At 44.3% G+C, this 23688-nt stretch overlaps 1 protein-coding gene across 1 annotated transcript in view; it reads left to right on the plus strand.

The window, feature by feature from the left end:
• LOC148453998 (leukocyte tyrosine kinase receptor-like) overlaps positions 1-23688 on the plus strand; it is a 204178-nt gene that overhangs the window by 176975 nt on the left and 3515 nt on the right. The window contains exons 26-30 of the mRNA XM_088461358.1: positions 12394-12491; positions 15265-15357; positions 16404-16505; positions 22557-22691; positions 23331-23421. Coding sequence (XP_088317484.1) covers positions 12394-12491; positions 15265-15357; positions 16404-16505; positions 22557-22691; positions 23331-23421 — 519 coding nt within the window. The remainder of the gene's footprint in view (positions 1-12393; positions 12492-15264; positions 15358-16403; positions 16506-22556; positions 22692-23330; positions 23422-23688) is intronic.

The following is a 23688-nucleotide window of genomic DNA, read 5'->3' on the forward strand; positions in this document are numbered from 1 at the left end:
CAGGAAGTAAGGTAAAAACTGTGGATGCGTTGTCATGGCAACACCAATGCTGGAAAAGACAAATAAACAAACAAACGGGCATGAACAAAACTAATAAACATTAAGGAATACCTATGGTACACACAAATGACTAATACTTAGTCAGGTAAGTTCAAAAAACTTTTTCCTAAACATGACTGGCCAAAAGCCTTAGACTGTTCATAAATAGAGATACAACACTATGAACTAGTATAGCAGAATTTGCCTTATATCTATATAACAAAAAATGAATAATTCTAGTTGGATATACATAACTGGCAGGACAAACATTAAAGAAAACATTGCAATCCCAACGATTCGTTGAGCCCTTTAGGGGCCAGTGTATTCAATAGATGAATCCATTTACATTCTTTACGTAAAAGTGTCTTATTACGATTGCCACCCCGCATAGAAGAAGGAACATGGTCTATAATAATAGACCGTATGCTAGCAATGCTGTGTTTAGCAGTAAGGCAGTGACGTGCCACTGGCTGATCACTGTGGCCAGATGTCAGTGCGCTACGAATGGCACTACGATGTAGGGCCATGCGTTCGCGGAATTACCGTTGTGTCTTCCCAATGTAAGACAACCCGCATGGACAAGTTAACATATAGACTACATATGTGGTAGTGCAAGTAACTGCATGTTGAATGAAAAATCTCTTCCCGGTGTGGGGATGACAAAAATATTTCCCCACTGATAAAGAACGGCAGGTGACACACCCCAGACAGCGGTGACATCCTCGTCGGTGACTAAGAAAATGTGAAGGCTGAGAGCTCCCCATGCCTGTAACATCCAATTTTACCACATGGTCCCGTATGTTTCTCCCCCTAGTATAGCTAGGCATGAGACGTTTATTGAGTAAAGAGGGAAGATCAGGGTCACTGTTTACTATGGGCCACCATTGTTTCGCTAGTTTACTAGTATACAAGCTGTTGGTATTAAACTTATTAACCCAAGGAATACGGTTAAAGGGTAAAGTGGCTCTGGATTTGTGACTGGGCTCAAGAGTCTTAGCTCGCGGGGTGTTCATTACTTTCTGTTTTAGCATGTTCAGCTCAGATCTATTGTAGCCCCGAGCCACAAATTTGTTGACCATATCATCAAGAGCTGGTTCAACCTGACAAGGATCAGAGGTAATGCGTCTGACTCGTAGGAGCTGTGAGAAAGGAAGACCCTTACGTAAGGGGGCTGGGTGAAAACTATCATTCCTGAGGATAGTATTTCTATCCGTACTTTTAACATATAATGAGGTGGTAATAAAGAGATTTGACAAATTAATATCAATATCCAAATACTGAATAGATTTAGAATTGATGTTAAAAGTCAATTTAACTACTCCCTTACTCTGATTGACATTATCCAATAGTGCTGACAGCGCTGATTCGGTGCCTGACCAAAAAATCAGGAGGTCATCGATGTATCGCCGATAAAGGATTATGTCACTTAACAAGCTCCCGTCTTTATATAGTAAATTTTGCTCTATGCGGTACATGAAAGCATTCGCATAGGAGGGGGCCACGGCTGACCCCATAGCGCATCCAGAGCATTGAATATAGTATCGACCATCGTACAGAAAGTAATTTCTGGTAAGCACTAATAACAATAATTGGATAAACAGCTCAACACTAGGACCCTTATAAAGGGGATTATCAGAAATCAAAGATCTCACAGCCTCCACACCCTGATCATGGGGAATGACTGTGTAGAGGCTTGTGACATCGGCACTGCAAAGTAGGGTAGCTTCAGGTAAAGGCCCCAAAGAGTCCAATAATAACAACAAGGATGTAGTGTCCTTGACGTATGATGGAATATTTTGGACACATGGATTCAGTAAAGCATCCAAGTATACAGATACTGGATGAAATAAAGAACCACGTGATGAAATTATGGGGCGCCCCGGTGGGTCCACAAGTGATTTGTGGATCTTGGGTACCACATAAAACAAAGGAACAACAGGAAATTCTGTACATAATGACAGACCTAATGCTTTAGAGATCAACTTGTCATTAATAGCTTGACCAATAACTGCATCCAATTCTACTTTAAACGTGCTAGTAGGATCATGAGATAATAAACAATAAATGGATGTATCTGACAACTGTCGCTGACATTCATGACGATACTTGGACAAATCTTGGACTACTGTGGCACCCCCCTTGTCCGCACCCCTGATAACAATGTCTGTTCGTTGCGAGAGTGACTTAAGCGCCATCATTTCATTTTTAGACAAGTTCATAGGGCGAACTGTATTGGGGGAAGGCTCTTGTCCTAAATTATTCAACAATCTGGTAAAAGATTTGATCGAGGCATTATGTGTGGTGGGATCAAACGATGATCTAGGTTTAATTGATTTAAGTTGAGGAGGAATATCATCAGTGTCCTGGTTAGGTGGTATAGTCGGTGATGAATCAAAATATTCCTTAATACGTAATGTCCTGTTAAGACGATAAGTGTCTACCTTCCATTGAAAGGGGTCCATACGGACTGTAGGTACAAAAGATAGGCCCTTAGAAAGCACCTGTGTCTCAAATTCAGTGAGAGGTGTAGGTGACAAATTAAATACTAATTCCTTGGTTGGCGGGGCGGTCTTCGGCTGTTGCCTCCTGTTCTGCCGCGCCCTCCTCGTCCTCCTGTGGGAGTGTGATAAAAAGTAGACCGGGTTTGTAACCCCAAAGGGGGTACTGAGGTAGTAGATAGTGATAAAGTAGATTCAGGGTCACTCATGGAGGTACTGGAATCGTGTTGATATCGTAAATGGGCTCTCTGTTTACGGGTAAATACATAAGGTTGCAATGATCTAGCATCTCTAGTATTAGAGTGATGTATCCAGTTGTATACACGATGTTGCTGATAGTCCAACTGTACCTTCCGCAGTTTTTCTTTCTTAAAGACTATCAGTTCACGTTTATAAGTATCCATCTGGGTTTGTAATTTTTCAATCCATGGGTTACTGGTGTCTGCTATCAAAATGGGTTTGTGGATTTTTTCAAAATCCAATATTTTTTCTTTATAGATGTTAAGTTCCCTAGTGGATTCTTCTATGACAAGCAGTAATAAATCCATCGAGCATTTATTCAAAATACTGATCCATTTTTTACAGAAGGATGGATTATAACGGCCAATAGTAGGCATGTTTTTCACTCGGAATCCTCGTGGGATTTGTTTGTTCTTGTAATAATCCGACAAGCTAATTCCATGATAAAGGAAATCGCATTCCTTCTGCTTCAATTTTAACCATTGCTTGAAAATTATATCATTAGGAGGAATAGTAGCGTCATCATCTAGGCCTCTGTTATAAAGAATCGCAGATGCCTCCAGATCAGAATAGCTGAAGGAATCACCAGTATCCACTGTAGCTAAATCAAAAGCTGTCTCACATTCTGTTTTAGGGACAGACATGTTGTTACTATAATCAGATGGGTAACCAGTATATCCAATATGTGAGACCAAAAAAGGCAAAGAAATACCAAAAAATGCAATAAAAAAATAATGTAGATAAATATAAATAAAAATAAAAAATAAAAAATATATATAAAAAATACACAGCAATCCACTGGGTAGGGGGAAAAAACTCAACCCCTCTTGTAGCGGTCCAAGTTCCAAAAGTAGAGTAAAGTGTTAAATGGAAGTATATCCAGGTGCCATGGCTAGGGAAATCACAGATGGTAGTGCAGTATTCCCAATAAACATGAAAAGCTGATGATGCCCGGCACTCTGTGGTAGCTCCAGTAGTGCTGCGGTGCCCTCTCAGGATGATCACATCCAATGCATAAGAGTACAGGAATGAGCGGCACTCAGCAGACTAAGTTATGTGATGAAATAAAAGTCCTTTATTCCTACGGCGTTACGGGGCTATGCCCCCGTCTTCAGGGACAGACAGTATAAACAACATACACAGACAAGAACATATATATACCATGAAACACTTAACCATGATAAACAATCATTATACTCACCTGGAAGGCACCGTCCGATCCCGCCAACGCCGCACACGCCAAACAAGCCCTGTACTGTCGCGGTGACGTCACCGGGCGGCGCCAACCCAGGAAGTAAGGTAAAAACTGTGGATGCGTTGTCATGGCAACACCAATGCTGGAAAAGACAAATAAACAAACAAACGGGCATGAACAAAACTAATAAACATTAAGGAATACCTATGGTACACACAAATGACTAATACTTAGTCAGGTAAGTTCAAAAAACTTTTTCCTAAACATGACTGGCCAAAAGCCTTAGACTGTTCATAAATAGAGATACAACACTATGAACTAGTATAGCAGAATTTGCCTTATATCTATATAACAAAAAATGAATAATTCTAGTTGGATATACATAACTGGCAGGACAAACATTAAAGAAAACATATATATATATATATATATATATATATATATATAATATATACTTTGTCCTGTAGTATACTACAGTAACCCTGGTTTGTAGTCTAGGGCCCTCATTCAGAGCCGCACGTTAACAGCAGTACGCTCGTTGCGTTCCGATGTTGAATAACCGCGCATGCGTCTGTGTAACACTGCGCATGTGCGTACTGCAGATTGCGAGTTTTTTTGGACTCGTTCCTAAAATAGCGTACAGGAAGTGACAATGTCAAATGTGATTGACAGAACAGGGCGTTTTAGGGTGTTGACGAGGGTGGAGATGGAAAAACGCAGGTGTGGCGAGGCGTTTTTGGGGCGTACATACATTAGCAGATGCGAGCGTAAAATGTGTACGGACCGACTCCTACGTCACTGGATGATCCTCTTTCCCTTCCAAATGCTCGCACAGCTTAGGGTCTGGATTACTCGACCACATTGGCAATGGCCTTCTCCTCCGTCCCGGGACTCCACGATGTTGTTGCGATTAATCGCGGGAGGGCAGAAAAGCAATTAGTGTTGGATTGCGAACCGGCTTGGTATGTGTTTTGAAATCAGTTTTTTGGGATAGCACAAAACGTACGCAGGTGGAACTCAGAGCTGCTAATGTCAGGATGACACAGTCAATTTGCGTACATTTGGGGGGGGTTATTTGGGCAGCAATTTGGTGGTTAGGGCCTATTTTAACAATAATTTCATCATGTTTTCAGTTTCGCACCATTTTATTTGTGCCTCATGAATTTGCCGAATTATATGAATTTTTAAACGTTCCTTAAAGAGCCCTTTTTTTTTTTTTTTGTTTTGGCCGAGTTTTTGTCTTTTGGCCCAGGATTAAATGTAACCCATTTGTACAATAATTTCACAATCCAATGTCATTGTTTAATTTCCAATTTATTGCTCAAACAAAAAAACTTATTTTAAAAATTTTGGGGACATCTTTTTTGCCCAAAGATATGTTCCCAAATCAAACAAATTGGCCCAACATAACTGTTGACATAAACATACATCAAAAAAATAAAAACATTTCACAAGAAAGGAGAGGGAAGTTTTGACCCGAAAGGAATATGAGCCAATCACAGAAGGATTGTGGGAAAAGTCACCATTGCTGTCACCGTTTTTTCACCCGTTTGGATGGGGGAGGGAGGGCGCCAGACCGGGTCCGGGATGTCATCGGGCTGGCCTGTCCAGAGGCAGATGTTGTGGCCTCTGGACTAGGCACAGGGCTAGGCACATTTGGAGGATTGGCTGATGTTGTGCCAGAGGTGGAGGATCCTGATGTTCCGGCAGGAAGGGAGGTCGGCTCCACCATGTGCTGGCGAACGAGCTGCTCCAGGGCATTGGCGATGCGGATGTTGGCCCTGGTATTTTCCGCCAGGGCCTGACCAATGGTCTCGTTGGCCGCAGCATTTTGCTCCAGGGCCTCAGCCACCCGTAGCAGACTGGCGTCCATCCTCTGCAGAATCTCCGTATGGGAATCCGATTTGAAATTGAGTTCTGTGAGGAGGGCCACTGCCTGCGAGGGGGATTGTCCTGGACTGGCTTCTGCAGGGTCCTCAGCCGGATGTACTGGTTCCTCCCCTGCAGAGCCAGCAGAAATTCGGCGGCCAAGGCTCCCCTCTGGAGCAGACTCATCCGCCTGTGTCTCTGTTAGGAAAAAAGAGAAAAGCCTCACATTACAATCTATATATTGGCACAATAACATTTCAGAGTTGATGACATCCAAAGATTTACCTGGGACAACATGAGGAGCCGCAAAGTCTGGCATGTCCGTATCCATGTTGGACACGCCAAACACCTCCACAGGCTGCACACACCCCTGTGCCAGCTCTTCTAAATCCGTCAACTCCAATGACACAGGGGTGGGACCCCCACCTGTCCCCCTTGCATGCCTAGCCCTGTCCGCGAGTTTTTGTTTTAAGCGATATTTGAAGTCGCCCCATCTGTGGGAAAAAATGGAAGCCATTATCCTTTGGTTTAAAATGGGGTTTGTTTTTAGGGGGGGGCAAGGGTTTACTTACCGCCGTTTGACATCCCAGGCTAGACGGACATAATCACCCACCCTATTGACAGCAACGGCTACCTCTTCCCACATTCTCCACTTCTGGCTTAGACTCATATTCCTGTCTGCCTGTGGCAGGATGTCCACACACTTCTGGATCAAAACCTCCATCTCCTTTCTTGTGAAATGTGGCTGCCTTTTTTTTTTGGCCGCTTTGGCCGGAATACTGGGCCCAGCAGCCTCTTCCATGTCATTCTCCTCACCTATTTGTGTAAATTTACAGAATTCACAAAATCACAACTTGCCTAATCTTATGTTTCAAATTAATCATTGATAGAAAATGCATGAAAGACTTACCGCCTGACTCTTGGCCATTTTTTCCCTGGTCTGTCGCCATGTCTGAGGTCCAAACAAGAAATACACCAGAATTTGAATGTGTTTTCGTGACGTATTTATACATGCGTCCTTATTTTGCGGCCGCATCATTGATTGTGCGGCCCTATGATCCCTCCTTAATTTGTGCGGGAAACGAAACACTATTTATGGCTTGGTGTGTCTCAAGTCGAGGTGGCGTTTTTGGATTGTTGGAGGTTATCTTGGCTGGAGTTTATTGATTGCGTAGAAAGGAGTTGGCGGTTGGAGATTCGTTTGTTGGTTAGATTTGCGTTTTTTTTTTCTGTTATCTTTGTTGGTTTATATTTTTGGGACCTCGTTTCTTGATTTGGTAAGTTTTGTGAAGTCTAACTTTTGTTCAATTGTTGTTTCATTGTGTTTCTTATTTTTTGTAATTTTTGGATCCATAATTTCTTATATTTTAGATTTTGTTTATTTTCGACCCAAAAGACCTTTTGATTTTGACTCTTATATATTTGCTCTTGGTAAGTCCATTTTTTATCTTGTATTTGCAAACTAATTAGCGCATTTTTAGTAGTTACTCTTGAGACTTGTATTAGCGAACTAATTAGCGCATTTTTAGTAGTTACTCTTGTGACTTGTATTAGCAAACTAATTAGCGCATTTTTAGTAGTTACTCTTGTGACTTGTATTAGCAAACTAATTAGCGCATTTTTAACAGCTTAATAATCATTCTAACTTTTTGGTGGTTTCTCTTTCACTTTTTGTGCCAACATTTCGACCCATTTTGATGTACTGTGTTAAATGTCGCTTTGCTGTTTTGCTAAATGGGTGTTTGGCATATTTTAACTTTGGTCTAGCACAAAATTTGTAAACAAAAATGCACAGAGTGAAATGTGTCAAGTAATTTTGGTGTTTATTTTCAGTTTGGACGTATCATGACAATACCCCGGCATGTAAGCAGCAATGGATGGTATCATCAAGCTAAGTTGTTTTAATATAGTTTTGGGGTGGGTCAAAAGCCTTACTTTGAAATCTTTGAATTTCAGGTTGATCTGGGGCGGATTATTCTGGCCATGCTCCCGGAAGCCGACCAACCTCAATCTCGTCCCAGGCGTAGGCATCGTAGGCATGCAAGGCCCCAGATATTTCGAACACGTGTCACCCTTTTTGGAATGCCCGATGATGAGGTTTTAAGACGCTACCGTCTACCTCCCAAAATCATCATAGACACTCTCTCATTAATAGAAAGTGATCTTGAGCGGCAAATTGACAGTCCAACAGCAATACCACCACTTACGCAATTTATGGCGGTGTTACATTTCTGTGCCTCAGGATCGTTTCAAACAACGGTGGGAATAGTGGCGGGCATCTCCCAATCCTCCTTTTCCCGGATCCTGAGGGCAGTGATGGAGGCACTTTTCAAGCACCTCCATCATTTTATTCAAATGCCTTTGGATATGGGTGCCCTTAGTGTGGCCAAGGCCAATTTTTACCAAATAGCTGGCTTCCCACACATCATAGGGGTTGTGGATGGTACTCACATACCACTTCAGCCTCCAGCCCGGCTGGAGGCCATATTTCAAAACAGGAAACACTATCACTCCCTGAATGTAATGGTGGTATGTGATGCCTCCCTCCAGATCCTGTCCCTGAATGCTAAATTACCCGGAAGTGCACATGACTCCTTCGTCATCCGGCAATCAGGGATATGGCACAAATTAAACAACCTACAAGCTGGTGATGCGTGGCTTCTGGGTAAGTGGAGACCTTTAGTACATAACAATGTTAAGCTTGATACACAGTGTTCCTGATGTTGTCAATTCTTTTCCATAGGAGACAGTGGATATCCTTGCATGTCCTGGCTGCTCACTCCTTATTTGGCTCCCACACCAGGGCCACAAAGTGCGTATAATTCCGCACTTACAGCCACCAGGCAAGTGGTGGAGCGCTGTATCGGCCTTTTAAAAGGCCGATTCAGATGCCTCCACCGCTCTGGTGGCGAGCTCATGTATTTGCCGGATATGGTGTCGAAAATTGTGGTCCTGTGTGGGATATTTCACAACATCGCCATAAGGAGTGGTGTCCCAATGCAGCCAGAGGATGCCTTACCTGAGGATGGCCCCCCCGAGGTTGGTCGGAGGTCAGTATGTGGGGGGGCCATACGCGATGATGTGGTGGCCAGATTTTTTAGGTAAGTTTTAACAAAACAGTGTTTAAACCTAATGTGTTTGTGTTTGTTTGCGAACATCTAATTTTGTTTTATTTTTTTCAACATCTTCGGTTTGTTCACATAATCTTTGGCACTACAACGCTCACTACTTCATGCTACCCTTACCAAACCTGGATCTGGTCATTTTGGGAATATATTCTGGAACCCATATCGCAATGCCATGTTTGTGGAATCATTTTGGCATGGTCCTTCCTCAACCAGTTCTTGATTTGTTTTTTTTTTGTTTTTTTTTATTGGGTATGTGTTGTATTTGAGATTATCACTGTGTGTTTTTTTTGTGAGTGACCACTTTGATTTCTCAGTTATGTTGTGAATAAATGTTTGGAGAGTTAAATGTTCTTCCTTTTTTTGGACGTTACGAGCAAGTTTAACCAGGTTAACACACCTTACATTTGACTAAAGGGGTAATCCAGTACTGACGCCAGTTGAGCAAAAATTAAATATGTTTTCAGGTTCCCAACCCACACCTAAAGGAAGCCTGTCCAATCATTTGGCTTTGTAAGATTCGCCTAAGCAGCTTGCCCACCAACTAGGAACCTGTAAAATGTAGAAATATCTAATTGACACTACACACAAAAAGGGAAATGACATTGTTACTGTTATGTGTTTCTTGAGGGTGTTTTACATACAAATACAAAACCCAATCTAATTTTTAAAAAATGCAAAACCTTGCAGGAACAGTCTACTTATGTCAGGGTTAACTATCTTTGGTTTTGAAAAAACGAATGAGGCAGAACGTATATTAGAAATAAACAATTTATTTTGAAAAAGATAAAAACCAAAAAAAACTACTGCCGAAGGATGCCAGACAGCCGGTCAAGGGCCACAAGCACCCCAATTACATTTTGGCGCATGTGTGCCACACAATCTTCGACCTCTTGCCGACGCCTCTGTTCCTCTGTGGGTGAGAAAAGTGTGTGGATTAATCAAACAATAGGGAATCCACAAAAAAACAAAAACACAACGAAATCACTCCAAAACCAAAATTAAAAAAAAAGGGGTGCTGCAAAAATTACAAGGCCTATGTAGAAATACCCACAGGTGTGATATGTGTATGTTGAAATCAGCAGGAAGAGGTAAAGGCAAACTGCTAAATCACCAAAAAACAACCCAAAAATCACGAATAAAGGAACGACACATGATTACATACAAACAGTTTGTGGTTAAAAAAAACGCAAAAGAAAAACATACCGGTAGCCAAAACGGCAGATCCCGAAGTCCCTCCATCTTCATCCTCGGAGGAGCCTTCATTCCCCAAAGAACGGGGCGGGGTTATCACGGACTCCGGGGAGGGGGTAATTGGAAGAGGGGTGGTTGGAGGAGAGGGGGAAGGGGGACGGAGGCCCGACAGTTCCGGGAGAGGGTCTTGGAAGGCTTGGGAGGAGGGGGGAATAGGGGAATTATTTGGGGTGGAGTGTTGGCTGGGGGTGGGTGAGAGTGGGCGGGACCGCCGTCTGGCCGGACGGTGACGGCGTAGTCTTGCCTGTCCCCCTAAAAGATGTCAAACAAATTGTGGTTAGTTTCTGGCCAAATAACATTTTAAAATCACCCACCACCAACAAAAAACATGCAAATATGAGTAGAATGAATATATCAGAAATAGAGGGAAAACATGGTCATGCAGATATGAGGAGAATGAATAAATAGGACAGACATAAAAACATGCACACGCAGATATGATGAGAATGAAAATATAGGACAGACATGAAAACATGCACACGCAGTTTGCCCCACAAAGATAAACATGAAAACCACAATACATAACACTTACTTTCCACTATCTGCATGCGAAAGCATGCCAGCAAGCGGGGCGTTCGCCGTTGCAGGTCAGACCACCTGCGCTCCAGCTGGCCGATGTTGCGGCGTGAGCCGAAGGAGCGCAGGCGGGCCCGTGCCTCCGCATACACGGAACGCTTCTGCCGGTTGGTGATGGGTGGAGGCTGGCTGGTGATACGCCGATCCATCACCTCCGTTAGCACCAGCAGCTCGCGCTTGGTGAATGCGGAGGCTCTCATGATGGCAATGGTGTTTTTCTTAAAATTAATTTTTGATAAAGTGTGCCAAAAATTTCTGATTGGCTAATGTATCTTGGAAATTAACAGGAGCAATTTTATTGGTTAGTGTATGAGTCATGTGTTCGACAGGGCCAGAAATCTCTGGAGAGCTATGATAGGCTTGATGCAGTGACATGCGTAAGCAAATTTAAATAAAGAAATGAACCCCGGGAAATATGCGGGGATCCACAGCAATAGAACAATTGTTTCATTGTGGCTAACATGTTTTTTGAGCAATAAAAGCGAATGTTTAAGCCGTACGTATTCTGCGGGTAAACACAAACACGGACAAGAGTAAAGTTTCTTGCATTGTGTTGAAAAAAAAAAACCATTAAGCTAATTGATACATTGATTGGCATGATACGATTGATGGAGGTAGGCAGAATAAAGGAGCAGGTAATCGACATCTGACATGACCACTTCCGGTTTATACTTGTGCGTGCGTTCCCTTCAAGCCATTTCGGGGATGTACGCTCGCTATTTCGCACGCTCGTTAGTTAGAGGAGGGGGCGTCTGAGTTTGGGGAGGATTTTTAGATGCGATCGAAAATACGAGCGAGCCCTTGAATTTAAATATTTTTGTACGTACGCCTAACGTACGTGCGCCCGCTTGCGAGTGGGTCTGAATGAGGGCCTAGGTTTGCTCCTTGCACCTGAAGTACACATGAGAGAACCTGTTCTCACATTCAGGGTTATATTTACTAAAGTGCAGGTTTTTAGAAGTGGAGATGTTGCCCATAGCACTCAGTCAGATTCTAGCTAATATCTTGAAGTAGTAGGTGCTAAACAAATGATAAGTAGAATCTGATTGGTTGCTATGGGCAACATCTCCACTTCTAAATACCCGCACTTTAGTTAATATAACCCTTAGTGTAACATAGTACAATGCAGGTTTGCCGACATAATGGCTGCCCCTACTGGGAGGGGGCAGCCAGATCGGCATAGCAGGGGGACGTGGCCAGCATTGAAGGGTGGTGCAGGGCGTGGCCAAGCGGTTGCATCATTTTGGCCCCACCCCCGCTACACAATTATGAAATTACTGGCATTGTTAAGCAGGGGGTGGGGCCAAAATCACATGATGCAGCATGAATTGCGTCACCACCCCTACCCGCTGCGGGGGATTCTTTTGCAACCGCAGGGGGGGTTCTGGAGGGGTCTTGCCTGCATTTCCGGTAGGCCGGGAGCAGTACACGATTTTCAAGAGGTTCCTGGCCGAATCGGGAGTTGCAATGTTGCTGAATAGTTGATGACAATCTACAATAGCGCTGAATTTACTAACATGATCTTGCAAATAATGATGGTAAATGGTGAATGGTAAATGTTGCTGTTTCTAAGACTCTCAATTTTGTCTCTTCCCAGAATCAACCATCATCCTTAACAATGTCAGACCTGCTTAACATGGCCAGAGATATCGCCTGCGGCTGCAAGTACCTAGAGGGGAACCACTTTATTCACCGGTACCTACTGAACGGATCTAGTGGGGAAATGGCGTTCATTAGATATCAGCCCCAATAGCAAAGAGTCAGTGTTAGAAGCTTGATCTGCAGTGCTGGGCATCGGGGCCCGGAGCTGTTAGCGACTCACTCAGAGTCGCCTGCTCCCCTGCTTGCTACAGCTCTGCAGAATCTAAAGAGAAGTGTCCGGAAAAACAGGCCCTCATTCAGAGTCGGTCTTAAGATGCAAGCGGTCGCTCTGAATGAGGGCAGCTGCTTGCATCTTGAAGTGCGGCCTCCTGGTCACTAGCTAAGCTTAGCGACCGACCAGGGTGATGGTCGCGATGGTCAAGACCATCGCGACCATCGGGGCTTGCGACGAGGCCCTAAAGTTGGGTCTCGGCAAGCGCAATCCCCAGGGAGCTTCCTACTCTAATCGAGCAGGAAGCTCCCCACTGACATCACTGCTGATATCAGTGGGGCCGCCCCCAAACGGCAAGCGTTCTGTCGGGAACGCCTCCGTTTGGCCGGCCACCCCCCCTGCCGCCTCCCAAATGGGGCGAGCTGTCATTCAACATCGACAGCTCGCATCCTTTGGTGCGAGACCCATAGCGACGGAGTGCCCGTCGCTAGCTGCGTCTCGCGATGCGCATGTCAGAGTCGGCTCCGACGTGCGCATGCCCAGTGGGTCAACATCGACCCGGTTGCGAGCGCTCAGCACTTGCGACCGGGTCTGAATGAGACCCACTGTCTTCAGACACTCCACTGAGTTGAGCCATGTGGCTCAACTCAGTACTGTGACTTGCTCTGCCCATCACTACCGGCTACACTGCAGTTTAAAGTAAGCACTGGCCACCTGCCAATCGCAGCTTCTCATTTGCTTGCGGACATCGCCGGTTTTAAAAAGCATTCCCTTTTTTGATTGTCAGTCTGAGCCAGTCCGTGAGCCAGGATTGGCTGGCGGCCGGTCCTTACTGTAACCTGCAGTGCAGCAGCAGCTAGGAGTAGGATCCGATGCTCCCACCGGCTCCACCTCCATTCCAACGCAGAAAGACAGATCAGAGGGAATTAGAGAGAGGGGACTCAGGGAGGGTGTGAGAGGGAATAGAGAGAGGGGCAGACAGAGTGAAGCAGGCAGTTAGTGTTGTAGGGGGTAAGAGTGTGAAGGAATCAGTTAGTGAGAAGGGCTTGGGGTGAGAAAGGGTAGGTGGTGAGAGAGGGGTGAGAGGTGCAGGGGGTGATATGGAAGCAGGGGCCGAAGGGGGGGCATTCAAATCTCCATACCCCCACCTCGAGCACTGATTTACATCTAATAAAAGTAGAGATATAAACATTCCAGTATACTGCACTTAAGAAAGTGGCTAATATAGAGTTAATGGGTAACAACATGCCATATTCTCACCTAAAAGTAAAATCAAATTTTCTTGCTAGTGGTTAGTTTCAGATTCATATTTTTTGTTATTAGTGTGAGGTGCCATAATAATTTCTCTGCCATGATAAAATTAAAGTGCACCCACTGCCTACACACCCCTATTGTCTGCAAGCGGAAACTCTGGTCTCGTCAGGGCAGTTTCTACCTATCCATTCTTCCAGGCTGTGCACACATAGGGTCTGATTCAGACGCGCGCGCAAGCGCTATGCACTCGCGAGCGGGTCGATGTTTGGCCACTGCACATGCGCACACCGAAGCCGGCTCCGACATGCGCATGCGCGAGACCCGGCTAGCGACGGGCGCTCCGTCGCTCCGGGTCTCGCACCAAAAGGGGGCGGCTGTCGATGTTGATCGACAGCTCACCCCGTTTTGGAGGCAGGCAGGGGGGGTGGCTGTTCCCAACAGAACGCCTGCCGTTTGGGGGTTACCCCACTGACATCACTCGTGAAGAGCTGGAAGCTCACTGGGGCTTGCGGGAACGAGACCCTACCGCAAGGGTCTCGTCGCAAGCCCCGATGGTCAGTGGTTGAGACCATCGCGGCCATCACCTGGCTGCTCGCAATAGCTGTGGGTGGTAACCCACAGCTATTCGAGCAGCCAGGAGGCCGCACTAAAAAAACAAATAAACGCCCTGATTCAAAGCGTCCGGCTCTGAATCAGGGCCATAGTCCAGGTGTATGTGGAAGCTATTAGTCCATGCAATCATCCACCACCTATAATACACCTAGGATATCATGGTGAGTGGGAACCAATAGGCCTAGCTAGGGGCCTGGTGACCATCTCCTCCTATTATAACTCTCACACACAGAAACTATCAGCACTCTTGCTCACAGCAGAGGCAGCCATATTGTTTCAATGATATCACTGATTCCTTGCCAATTGTAATGCAGCGTTCTCTTACATAGCGTTTAAGTCAACTATATGGCTTCCACCATTGCCTATAGTGTTGTGCCTCAGTGACATCATTTTCGGCTAATAAAATACCTCCACTGAGTGACCCAATAAATATCGCCGCTATATATCCATTAGAACAGCAGCCAATTATCACCCATCATTTATATTTTCTATAAGAATTTTGTCAGAGATTTGAGTAATAAAGCTATCCCTAATGTAAAAAAATTACAATTGCTTTCTGTCATTACCTTATGTTAAGCTTGTAGAAAATGTTTGCCCCATTCCATCAGCAAAAGTTTCTGTGAAAAAAGTGATGATATGGTGTTTAATTCCTCCAAAAAAAAAGTTATATTAATTCCATTGTTTTCCTTAGTTAGAGGAGAATAGTCTTTACTTTAAAGTAACGCTGTGTTAAGACAACTGATTGTGAATTGGAATATGTTTATCAATGCCATAAATGTCTTCCTACAGCGATATTGCAGCCAGAAATTGTCTACTGACCTACACCAGTACCTTACGTGTGGCCAAAATCGGTGATTTCGGAATGGCTCGTGATATTTACAGGTAAGGGTCTCTGTGCCTCCATACAGTAAGTCCATTTCTATGCCGCGTATTTATTAATTATCAGGTTTTAGACCCCATAATTATAAATTCTTATCCCCACTACTCGCGGCAATAAGGAGTTCGATTTCGCCCCAAAATGTATAAAAAAATCACATCCATGGACAGGGGCTTCAAAAAGAGCCCATCCTGCGATTTGTTAGGGGTGAAGTGACTGCATTAGTGATCACTTCACTTCTATTTTGAGGGCCTGCAGCTCTACTGTGCATGTGCGGTCTGCTGTATCCTCACCCTCTAATTTCTGCGATGTGTAGCTAATAGGCCACTGCAGCTAACGGCATCTAATGCAGGGCCGGTGCAAGGTGTCTCGGCACCCTAGGCAAAACTACAGCATACTCAACCGCACTCACCTTCCCCCACCGCCACCACGACCCACTTTCCAGACCCTCTGGGTCTCTCAGAGACATCCTTAATATTGTGATTGGCAGATTCTTTGTCGCCCCCCAGATCCCAGCGCCCTAGGCAGCTGCCTGATGGTAGAGCCAACCCTGATCTAAAGATAACGTTAGATACCGGAGCTAAGCTAAGTCTGACAGCCTAGCAGCCCCCACAGAAACCTATGAGTGCTGCTTCTGCTGTCAGAAATGGAGGGACCACCACAGATATCAGAGATACAGTATCTGCTGCAGCTCCTCCATATCACACTCAGGGATACTCAGGGATGACACGACTAATGGCAAGCCATTCCCAGACACTACTATTGAAGTGAATAAGAGTGCTCTGATTGGTCACAGTACTGCAGCTCCCCCGCTCTGACCAGTTTATGGATTAGGAAAACTCCAGTCACATGAACATGTAAAGATGTTGAGCCACCATTTTCCAGTGTCTCACTCCAAAGTAATCTTCCTATTATGTGCTCTAAGGGATCGTTTCATTATTACCTATAATAAATATTGAGATGACATTGGCAGCGACTCATGATTGATAGATAGGTATGGTTGCTGAAGATGGTTGTACCTCTGTGTAATGTATACTGTGTTGTTTTTCAGAGCAAGCTACTATCGAAAAGGGGGGAGAGCAATGCTGCCGGTAAAGTGGATGCCCCCCGAGGCTTTCCTAGAGGGAATCTTCACATCTAAAACTGACACCTGGTAATGAAGTTAAGAATCTTATAGAAATTGAAAATATATATATATATATATGAAATATATATATGTATGTATATATATATATATATATATATATATATATCTCTATATATATATATCTCTCTCTCTCTCTCTCTCTCTCTATATATATATATATAATGTGTGTGTGTGTGTATATATATATATATATATATATATATATATATATATATATATATATATATACAGTCAGGTCCATAAATATTGGGACATTGACAGAATTTTCATATTTTGGCCTCTATTCACCACCACAATGATTTTGAAATGAAACAAACAAGATGTGCTTTAACTGCAGACTTTCAGATTTAATTTGAGGGTAATTACATCCAAATCGGGTGAATGGTGTAGGAATTACAACGGTTTCTATATGTGCCTCCCACTTTTTAAGGGGTCAAAAGTAATGGGACAAACTAAACAATCCTAAATCTAACTTTCACTTTTTAATACTTTGTTGCAAATCCTTTGCAGGCAATTACAGCCTGAAGACTAGAACGCATAGACATCACCAGACGCTTGGTTTCATCCCTGGTGATGCTCTGCCAGGCCTCTACTGCAAATGTCTTCAGTTCCTGCTTGTTCTTGGGGCATTTTCCCTTCAGTTTTGTCTTCATCAAGTGAAATGCATGCTCAATCGGATTCAGGTCAGGGGATTGACTTGGCCATTGCATAACATTCCACTTTTTAGCCTTAAAAAACTCTTTGGTTGCTTTTGCAGTATGCTTCGGGTCATTGTCCATCTGCACTGTGAAGCGCCGTCCAATGAGTTCTGAAGCATTTGACTGAATATGAGCATATAATATTGCCTGAAACACTTCAGAATTCATTCTGCTGCTTTTGTCAGCAGTCACATCATCAATAAATACAAGGGAACCAGTTCCATTCGCAGCCATACATGCCCACGCTATGACACTACCACCACCATGCTTCACTGATGAGGTGGTATGTTTTGGATCATGAGCAGTTCCTTTCCTTCTCTTCTCACTCTGGTACAAGTTGATCTTTGTCTCATCTGTCCATAGGAAGTTGTTCCAGAACTGTAATGGCTTTTTTAGATGTTGTTTGGCAAACTCTAATCTGGTCTTCCTGTTTTTGTGGCTCACCAATGGTTTACATCTTGTGGTGAATCCTCTATATTCACTCTTGTGAAGTCTTCTCTTGATTGTTGACTTTGACACATATACATCTACCTCCTGGAGAGTGTTCTTGATTTGGCCAACTGTTGTGAAAGGGTTTTTCTTCACCAGGGAAATAATTCTTTTGTCATCCACCACAGTTGTTTTCTGTGGTCTTCTGGGTCTTTTGGTGTTGCTGAGCTCTCCGGTGCGTTCTTTCTTTTTAAGAATGTTCCAAACAGTTGATTTGGCCACACCTAATGTTTTTGCTATCTCTCGGATGGGTTTGTTTTGATTTTTCAGCCTAATGTTGGCTTGCTTCACTGATAGTGACAGCTCTTTGGATCTCATATTGAGAGTTGACAGCAACTGATTCCAAATGCAAATGTCACACCTAGAATCAACTCCAGACCTTTTACCTGCTTAATTGATAATGAAATAACGAGGGAATAGCCCACACCTGTCCATTAAATAGCTTTTGAGTTGATAGTCCCATTACTTTTGGCCCCTTAAAAAGTGGGAGGCACATATTGAAACTGCTGTAATTCCTACACCGTTCACCCGATTTGGATGTAATTACCCTCAAATTAAATCTGAAAGTTTGCAGTTAAAGCACATTTTGTTTGTTTCATTTCAAAACTATTGTGGTGGTGAATAGAGACCAAAATCTGAAAATTCTGTCAATGTCCCAATATAATATTTATGGACCTGACTGTATATGTATATATATATATATATATATATATATATATCATTAAATGGATTTGATATGGAGCTCCTGAAAGTGCTAAGTGCCTTGTGCAAATAAATAATGAATTAATTGAGGGTATATTTCAACCACTCTCACAATGCAAGCTGCAGCGTATATGTGCAATAATTACAGATGAGCAGGTTCGGATCTCAGAGATCTGAACCCACCCGAACTCAGAGATCTGGGGCGAGAACCGAACGTGCGTTCGGTTCCCCCACCAGCCCCGGATCTCAAACCAAGGCAAAACCTCAGAGACGAAATCTCGCGGCTTGCGAGCTTTTGTCTCTGCTTTATAAGGAGGAGCCCGCGTCGGCGCCATTTCACTCCGTCTGTGAAGAGTGAACAGGGAGGGTGGGTAGTGTAGGGCTGGTGCTGTCTGCTGTGTCCATCTGGGCTGGTGCAGTCTGCTGTGTCCATCTGGGCTGGTGCAGTCTGCTGTGTCCATCTGGGCTGGTGCTGTCTGCTGTGTCCATCTGGGCTGGTGCTGTCTGCTGTGTCCATCTTTGCTGGTGCTGTCTGCTGTGTCCATCTGGGCTGGTAACGTGCTGCCTGTGTCGTCAATCGCTGCTGCCTCGGTCAGGGGTGCTCCGGGACCCAAGCTGTGGGCAAAAACCCCAAAAATCTATATAATAAAAAGTGTATTTTTTTATTTGTGTGTGCGTTAGCCGCACTTATTCAGACAGCAACCTAGTGCTGCCTGTGTCGTCAATCGCTGCTGCCTCGGTCAGGGGTGCTCCGGGCTCCAAGTTCTGGACCAAAAAAAATAAAACAAAATAATAAAAGTATATTTTTTTTTCTGTGTGTGCGTGTGCGTTAGCCGCACTTTTTATCAGACAGCAGCAACCTAGTGCCCCTTTCATTTTTTAAAAATGGCCATATGTTAGTGCCGCCCACTGCTGTCACTTAGTTTAGTCAGCCAGCTAGCTGGATGCAACATTTTGGCACTAGGTCGAACCTAGATGAAAGAATCAATATTGTGAGCTGTGAGGTGGTCAAAATTGACTGCAAATGACTGGGAATAAATGTTATTAAGGTTAATAATACTGTAGGAACGAAAACAGGCCCAGATTATGTGGTTTTACCTGTTTTTTATCATTTTTTGAAAAAAGATCCAGATCCAAAACCAAAACACGCAAGGGTGGTTTTGCAAAACCAGATGCAGATACAGAACACGAAGGAGATACATATCCAAAACAAAAAACAAAAACAAAACATGGGGTCGGCGCACATCCCTAGCAATAATCAGTGCAAATTTCATAAAAAACATATCTTAAAAATAAGAATTAGTACTAATAGCAATATAAAGTGTTCTGGTGCATTTAAAGTGTCATTGTTGCATACGTGCATATATAAAAATCACAATGATATGCTGATTTTACTAAAAAAAAAGGGTATTCAATTTATTTCGAGATTACAACAGTAACTGTGCAATAAAGGTTTGCACAGAAAGCATGAACTTTGTGCCAACATCAAGTAAGAAAAATATAAAAAGAATATATAAAAAATGGAAATAAAAAAAAAATTAAAAACCACGAAGAAAATATGGAGATTATGTCAATTTTAAGAAGGTCCTGGAAGGCTGGATTGCACTGTCCTAAGGGAATTGGTATGTAATACCGCCGGCCGCATGGCCGGCAGTTCAATTCCCGGCAGCGTCAGGCAGACATGAAGAGATCCCGGCAGCGGCAGCCCGACAGCGCTGGAAATCCCGATCATCCCCAGGTAAGTATAAACTAACCTGACCTACCCCTCCCTTAGGGGTGCCTAACCCTAACCTCCCCCCCCCAAGTGCCTAACCCTAACCCCCCTCTAAGTGCCTAAACCTAACCCCCCCTTCCCCGCTGCCAAAACCCCCGGGGGAGTGCCTAACCCTAAACTCCCCCCCGGGGTGCCTAACACTAACCCTCCCTCCCCCTAGCCTAACCCTAACCTCCCGGGGGGGTGCCTAACCCTAAGTCTCCCACGGGAGCCCTAAACTTAACCCTCCCCCCCCTCACGGCGCCCGGCATCCCTTCGATTAGGATGCCGGGCGCCAGTCTCCCGGTGTCAGTGAAATGAGCGGCATCTACATCTAGACGCCAGTCTTTTCACCCTCGCCGGGATAATGGACCTCATTCAGAGTCGGTCGTTGCGGCCACACGGTCGTACGCCACCGATGTTCGCTAAACTGCGCATGCGTAAAGTTCGCAATGCGCGTGCGCAAACTAGCTGCTACGATCAGAAATTTCTCTCTCCTTGAACACAGCCAGGTCGGTAGATTGAGTGACAGAATGAGGCGTTTGTGGGTGGTAACAGGGGAAGGTGCTTGAAAACGGGGGAGTGGAGATCCGAATGCAGGTGTGCCTAATTATGCGAACGGCGTTTTATGGGAGTGCATAATTAACAAAGTAGTGTCATGGCACACGTGACATGGGAGGTTTGTACACTGACCTGATCGTAGTGCTTAAGAGAGGGTATGGTCAACCTTAAGCTCTAAGACCAGTTCTGATGGTTACCAATGGTGACGTGTAATGCGTACGAGAAGGGGGCGTATTTTTTGTCTTACGGCCACATCCTCCCCTTGGTCGGCCAGCTAACGATCCGATCTTAAGGACGCAACTTGCGAGTGCATCATTTGCATATCCGGACCCTTTTCCCTTACGACCGTGCGGCCGCAACGACCGACTCTGAATGAGGTCCAATGACCCTTGATGTATTGGTAGCAGAACTGTAGAGGTTTCATAAGTCACGTGTCCATGTCTCTGAGGTATATGTTACAGTTTTTGCACTCGTTTTAAATCATTAAACAATGCAATAAAGGAGGAAAATACCAGAAAGTAGCCCAAAAACTCTAAATAAAGTAAGTGACTGTAACTGCTCCTACATTGTGTAAATGAAAATCCCTCATCCCTCTCCCTAGTGCAGAATATATGACTGAGAGGACATAATTACGTGTTGCATAGCCCACAATTTCTCATACATCTGTGAAACGCCCTCACTAAACGTGGCCAATTACGCCCCTTCACCCAGAAGTGGAGATACGACTCCACATTGCCTGCACTTGCGTATGCTCAGCCTTGGAGCATGCATAGGGCCTGATTGACTACGGATCGGAATATAGCTTACGCATGCAAATCAGTGTGACAGTATGCTAATCCATAGCGATTCCAATGCCACCGCTGCACCACATAAGGACGCCCACTTTACAAGTACATCCGTAATGGTTAGCAAGACTGTGAAAACATTGGTACAATCGAGTACTATCAGACCCATACGCACAGTTAAGGCAGGTCAGACCTTACTCAGGAATTGTTCAGCGCACGCTATGAGGCCTCAGACTGTATAGGGTATCGCAGTGGATAATTTATGCACGTCCCTGCAACGGTGTTGAGACGCACTGGCACGTCTGCGTTCGGCCAGCCACCCCCCGTCACCACCCACAAACGGCGCTTCCTGTCAATCACACTGTGATGGGGGTGCGTGGTCACTGCAATCGAAGTCCCGATCGCAGTGGCCGGTTCGCACACTACCATGCATACACATGCGCAGTACATAACAATCGGCCGATTGTGTGCGTATTAGCATCTGCAATCCAAGCTGAATCAAAAAACTGAATGTGGAGTTTGTATTTTCTCCTCCGGGATTGCTCATAGGGTCTACTTTTCTCATATGGTTCAAAAACATACTCAAAGGTTAATTGGCTTCTCACTAAATTGCCCTAATATGCGTGCGCTTGTGAGTCTTACATAGGAAAATTAGATAAGGTCCTCTACACAAGAACTGATGTGAATTAATACAAAATCTGTGTTTGTACATTACTGCATAATATGTGCTATAGACCTAACTAGTGACTGATTTTACCCAGGGATTGCATAGTTGCAGCACCCCAGTAAAGTCCACCACCACCGCCTGTAAAGCCCCCAGTCTGACTCTGTCTGTGCACTGTCTGGCAGTGGCTTCCTTCCCATTGGAGCACTTTCTGCTAGTGGCACACTGAAATGTCAGCCCTAGGGGAGGTGCTTTCTCCCCCTGGGTCTGCCAATCTGGACTGCCGTTAGCAGAGAGCGCGGTCTCAGAATCAGGAACAATTTCTAAGTATTGTATTAATAATTGAATCATGTAATTTCATTGTGTTCTTTGGAAGTAACACACAGGCTTTATATGTTGCTGTAGGTCCTTTGGAGTGTTGCTTTGGGAGATCTTCTCATTAGGCTATATGCCATACCCGTGCAAAACTAACCAAGAAGTGCTAGAGTTTGTTACGAGTGGAGGACGCATGGATCCCCCCAAAAGCTGCCCAGGACCAGTGTGAGTATAAAATCCACATTCATTTATAGGTTGATATCAGCTATGCCAGCTGTAAGTATTCATGATGGTACAGTTGTAGGTTCATTGGTTATATCTGTTTGCCTGTGAAACCAGTAATAAAACAGGTGTATGATCCTGCTTGTGATAGTAGATAAAGTCTTCACAAACATATATCTAAGAGATGCTTTCATTGCTTCCGTTGCATATACCTGTGTGCCTGTCACATGGGAATTAGGCAGTGAGAGGAAGGGACTGCTGTTAATAGTCACATTGCTGCTAAATATGTTGAATGGATGAATGGTCATGGTTATAGTCAGGGCATAAAGAAATTTAGGGTGCATTCTAGTCCCAGCACCCCACCCATAAATGGCCACAGCCAATCAGGCTATGGCTTAGGGCGCTCTGAATGCAGCGATGCAGGACCCCCATTATGAACATGCGCAGTGCTTCCACCATCATAGTTGTATGCAAACCATAAGGTTTGCATTCAACTATGAATCAGGCCCATTATCCTTAACATGTTCTATTTCTTCACCCAATTCTCTGCAATGAGATGGAAGCTCAGCTAAAATAGCAAACACACAAATATGAAAGCTAGCGGCTGCCTGACCACCTTCCTGCTCTCGCTTCTTACTTTAGCTATCGAATAATGACACAGTGTTGGCAGCACACTCCAGATCACCGACCCAACTTCTCAACCATCCTGGAGCGGATCATCTACTGCACACAGGTATAATTATAAGTCACCAGGACAGTTACAAGGCAACTCTTAGAGTCATTGTCTCACATCCTGGGGTTTTAGAGTGTGACAACGGTTTGTGCGGACTCACAACATCCATAAGCAGACAGCTTGTATCCTCTGTGTTAGGCTTCATCAGTGCAGGATATGTTGTTCAGTCCAGCACATGAAGTATTCTCTGTTTTAGGGGCTGATTCTGAGTCGAGCGCACAGTGGCTGTATTTGCGTGATGCCACAAAAGCCTCATTTACTACCTAA

The sequence above is a fragment of the Taudactylus pleione genome, unplaced genomic scaffold (genome assembly GCF_031769625.1).
Source record: "Taudactylus pleione unplaced genomic scaffold, aTauple2 ptg001041l, whole genome shotgun sequence".
NCBI lineage: Eukaryota > Metazoa > Chordata > Amphibia > Anura > Myobatrachidae > Taudactylus > Taudactylus pleione.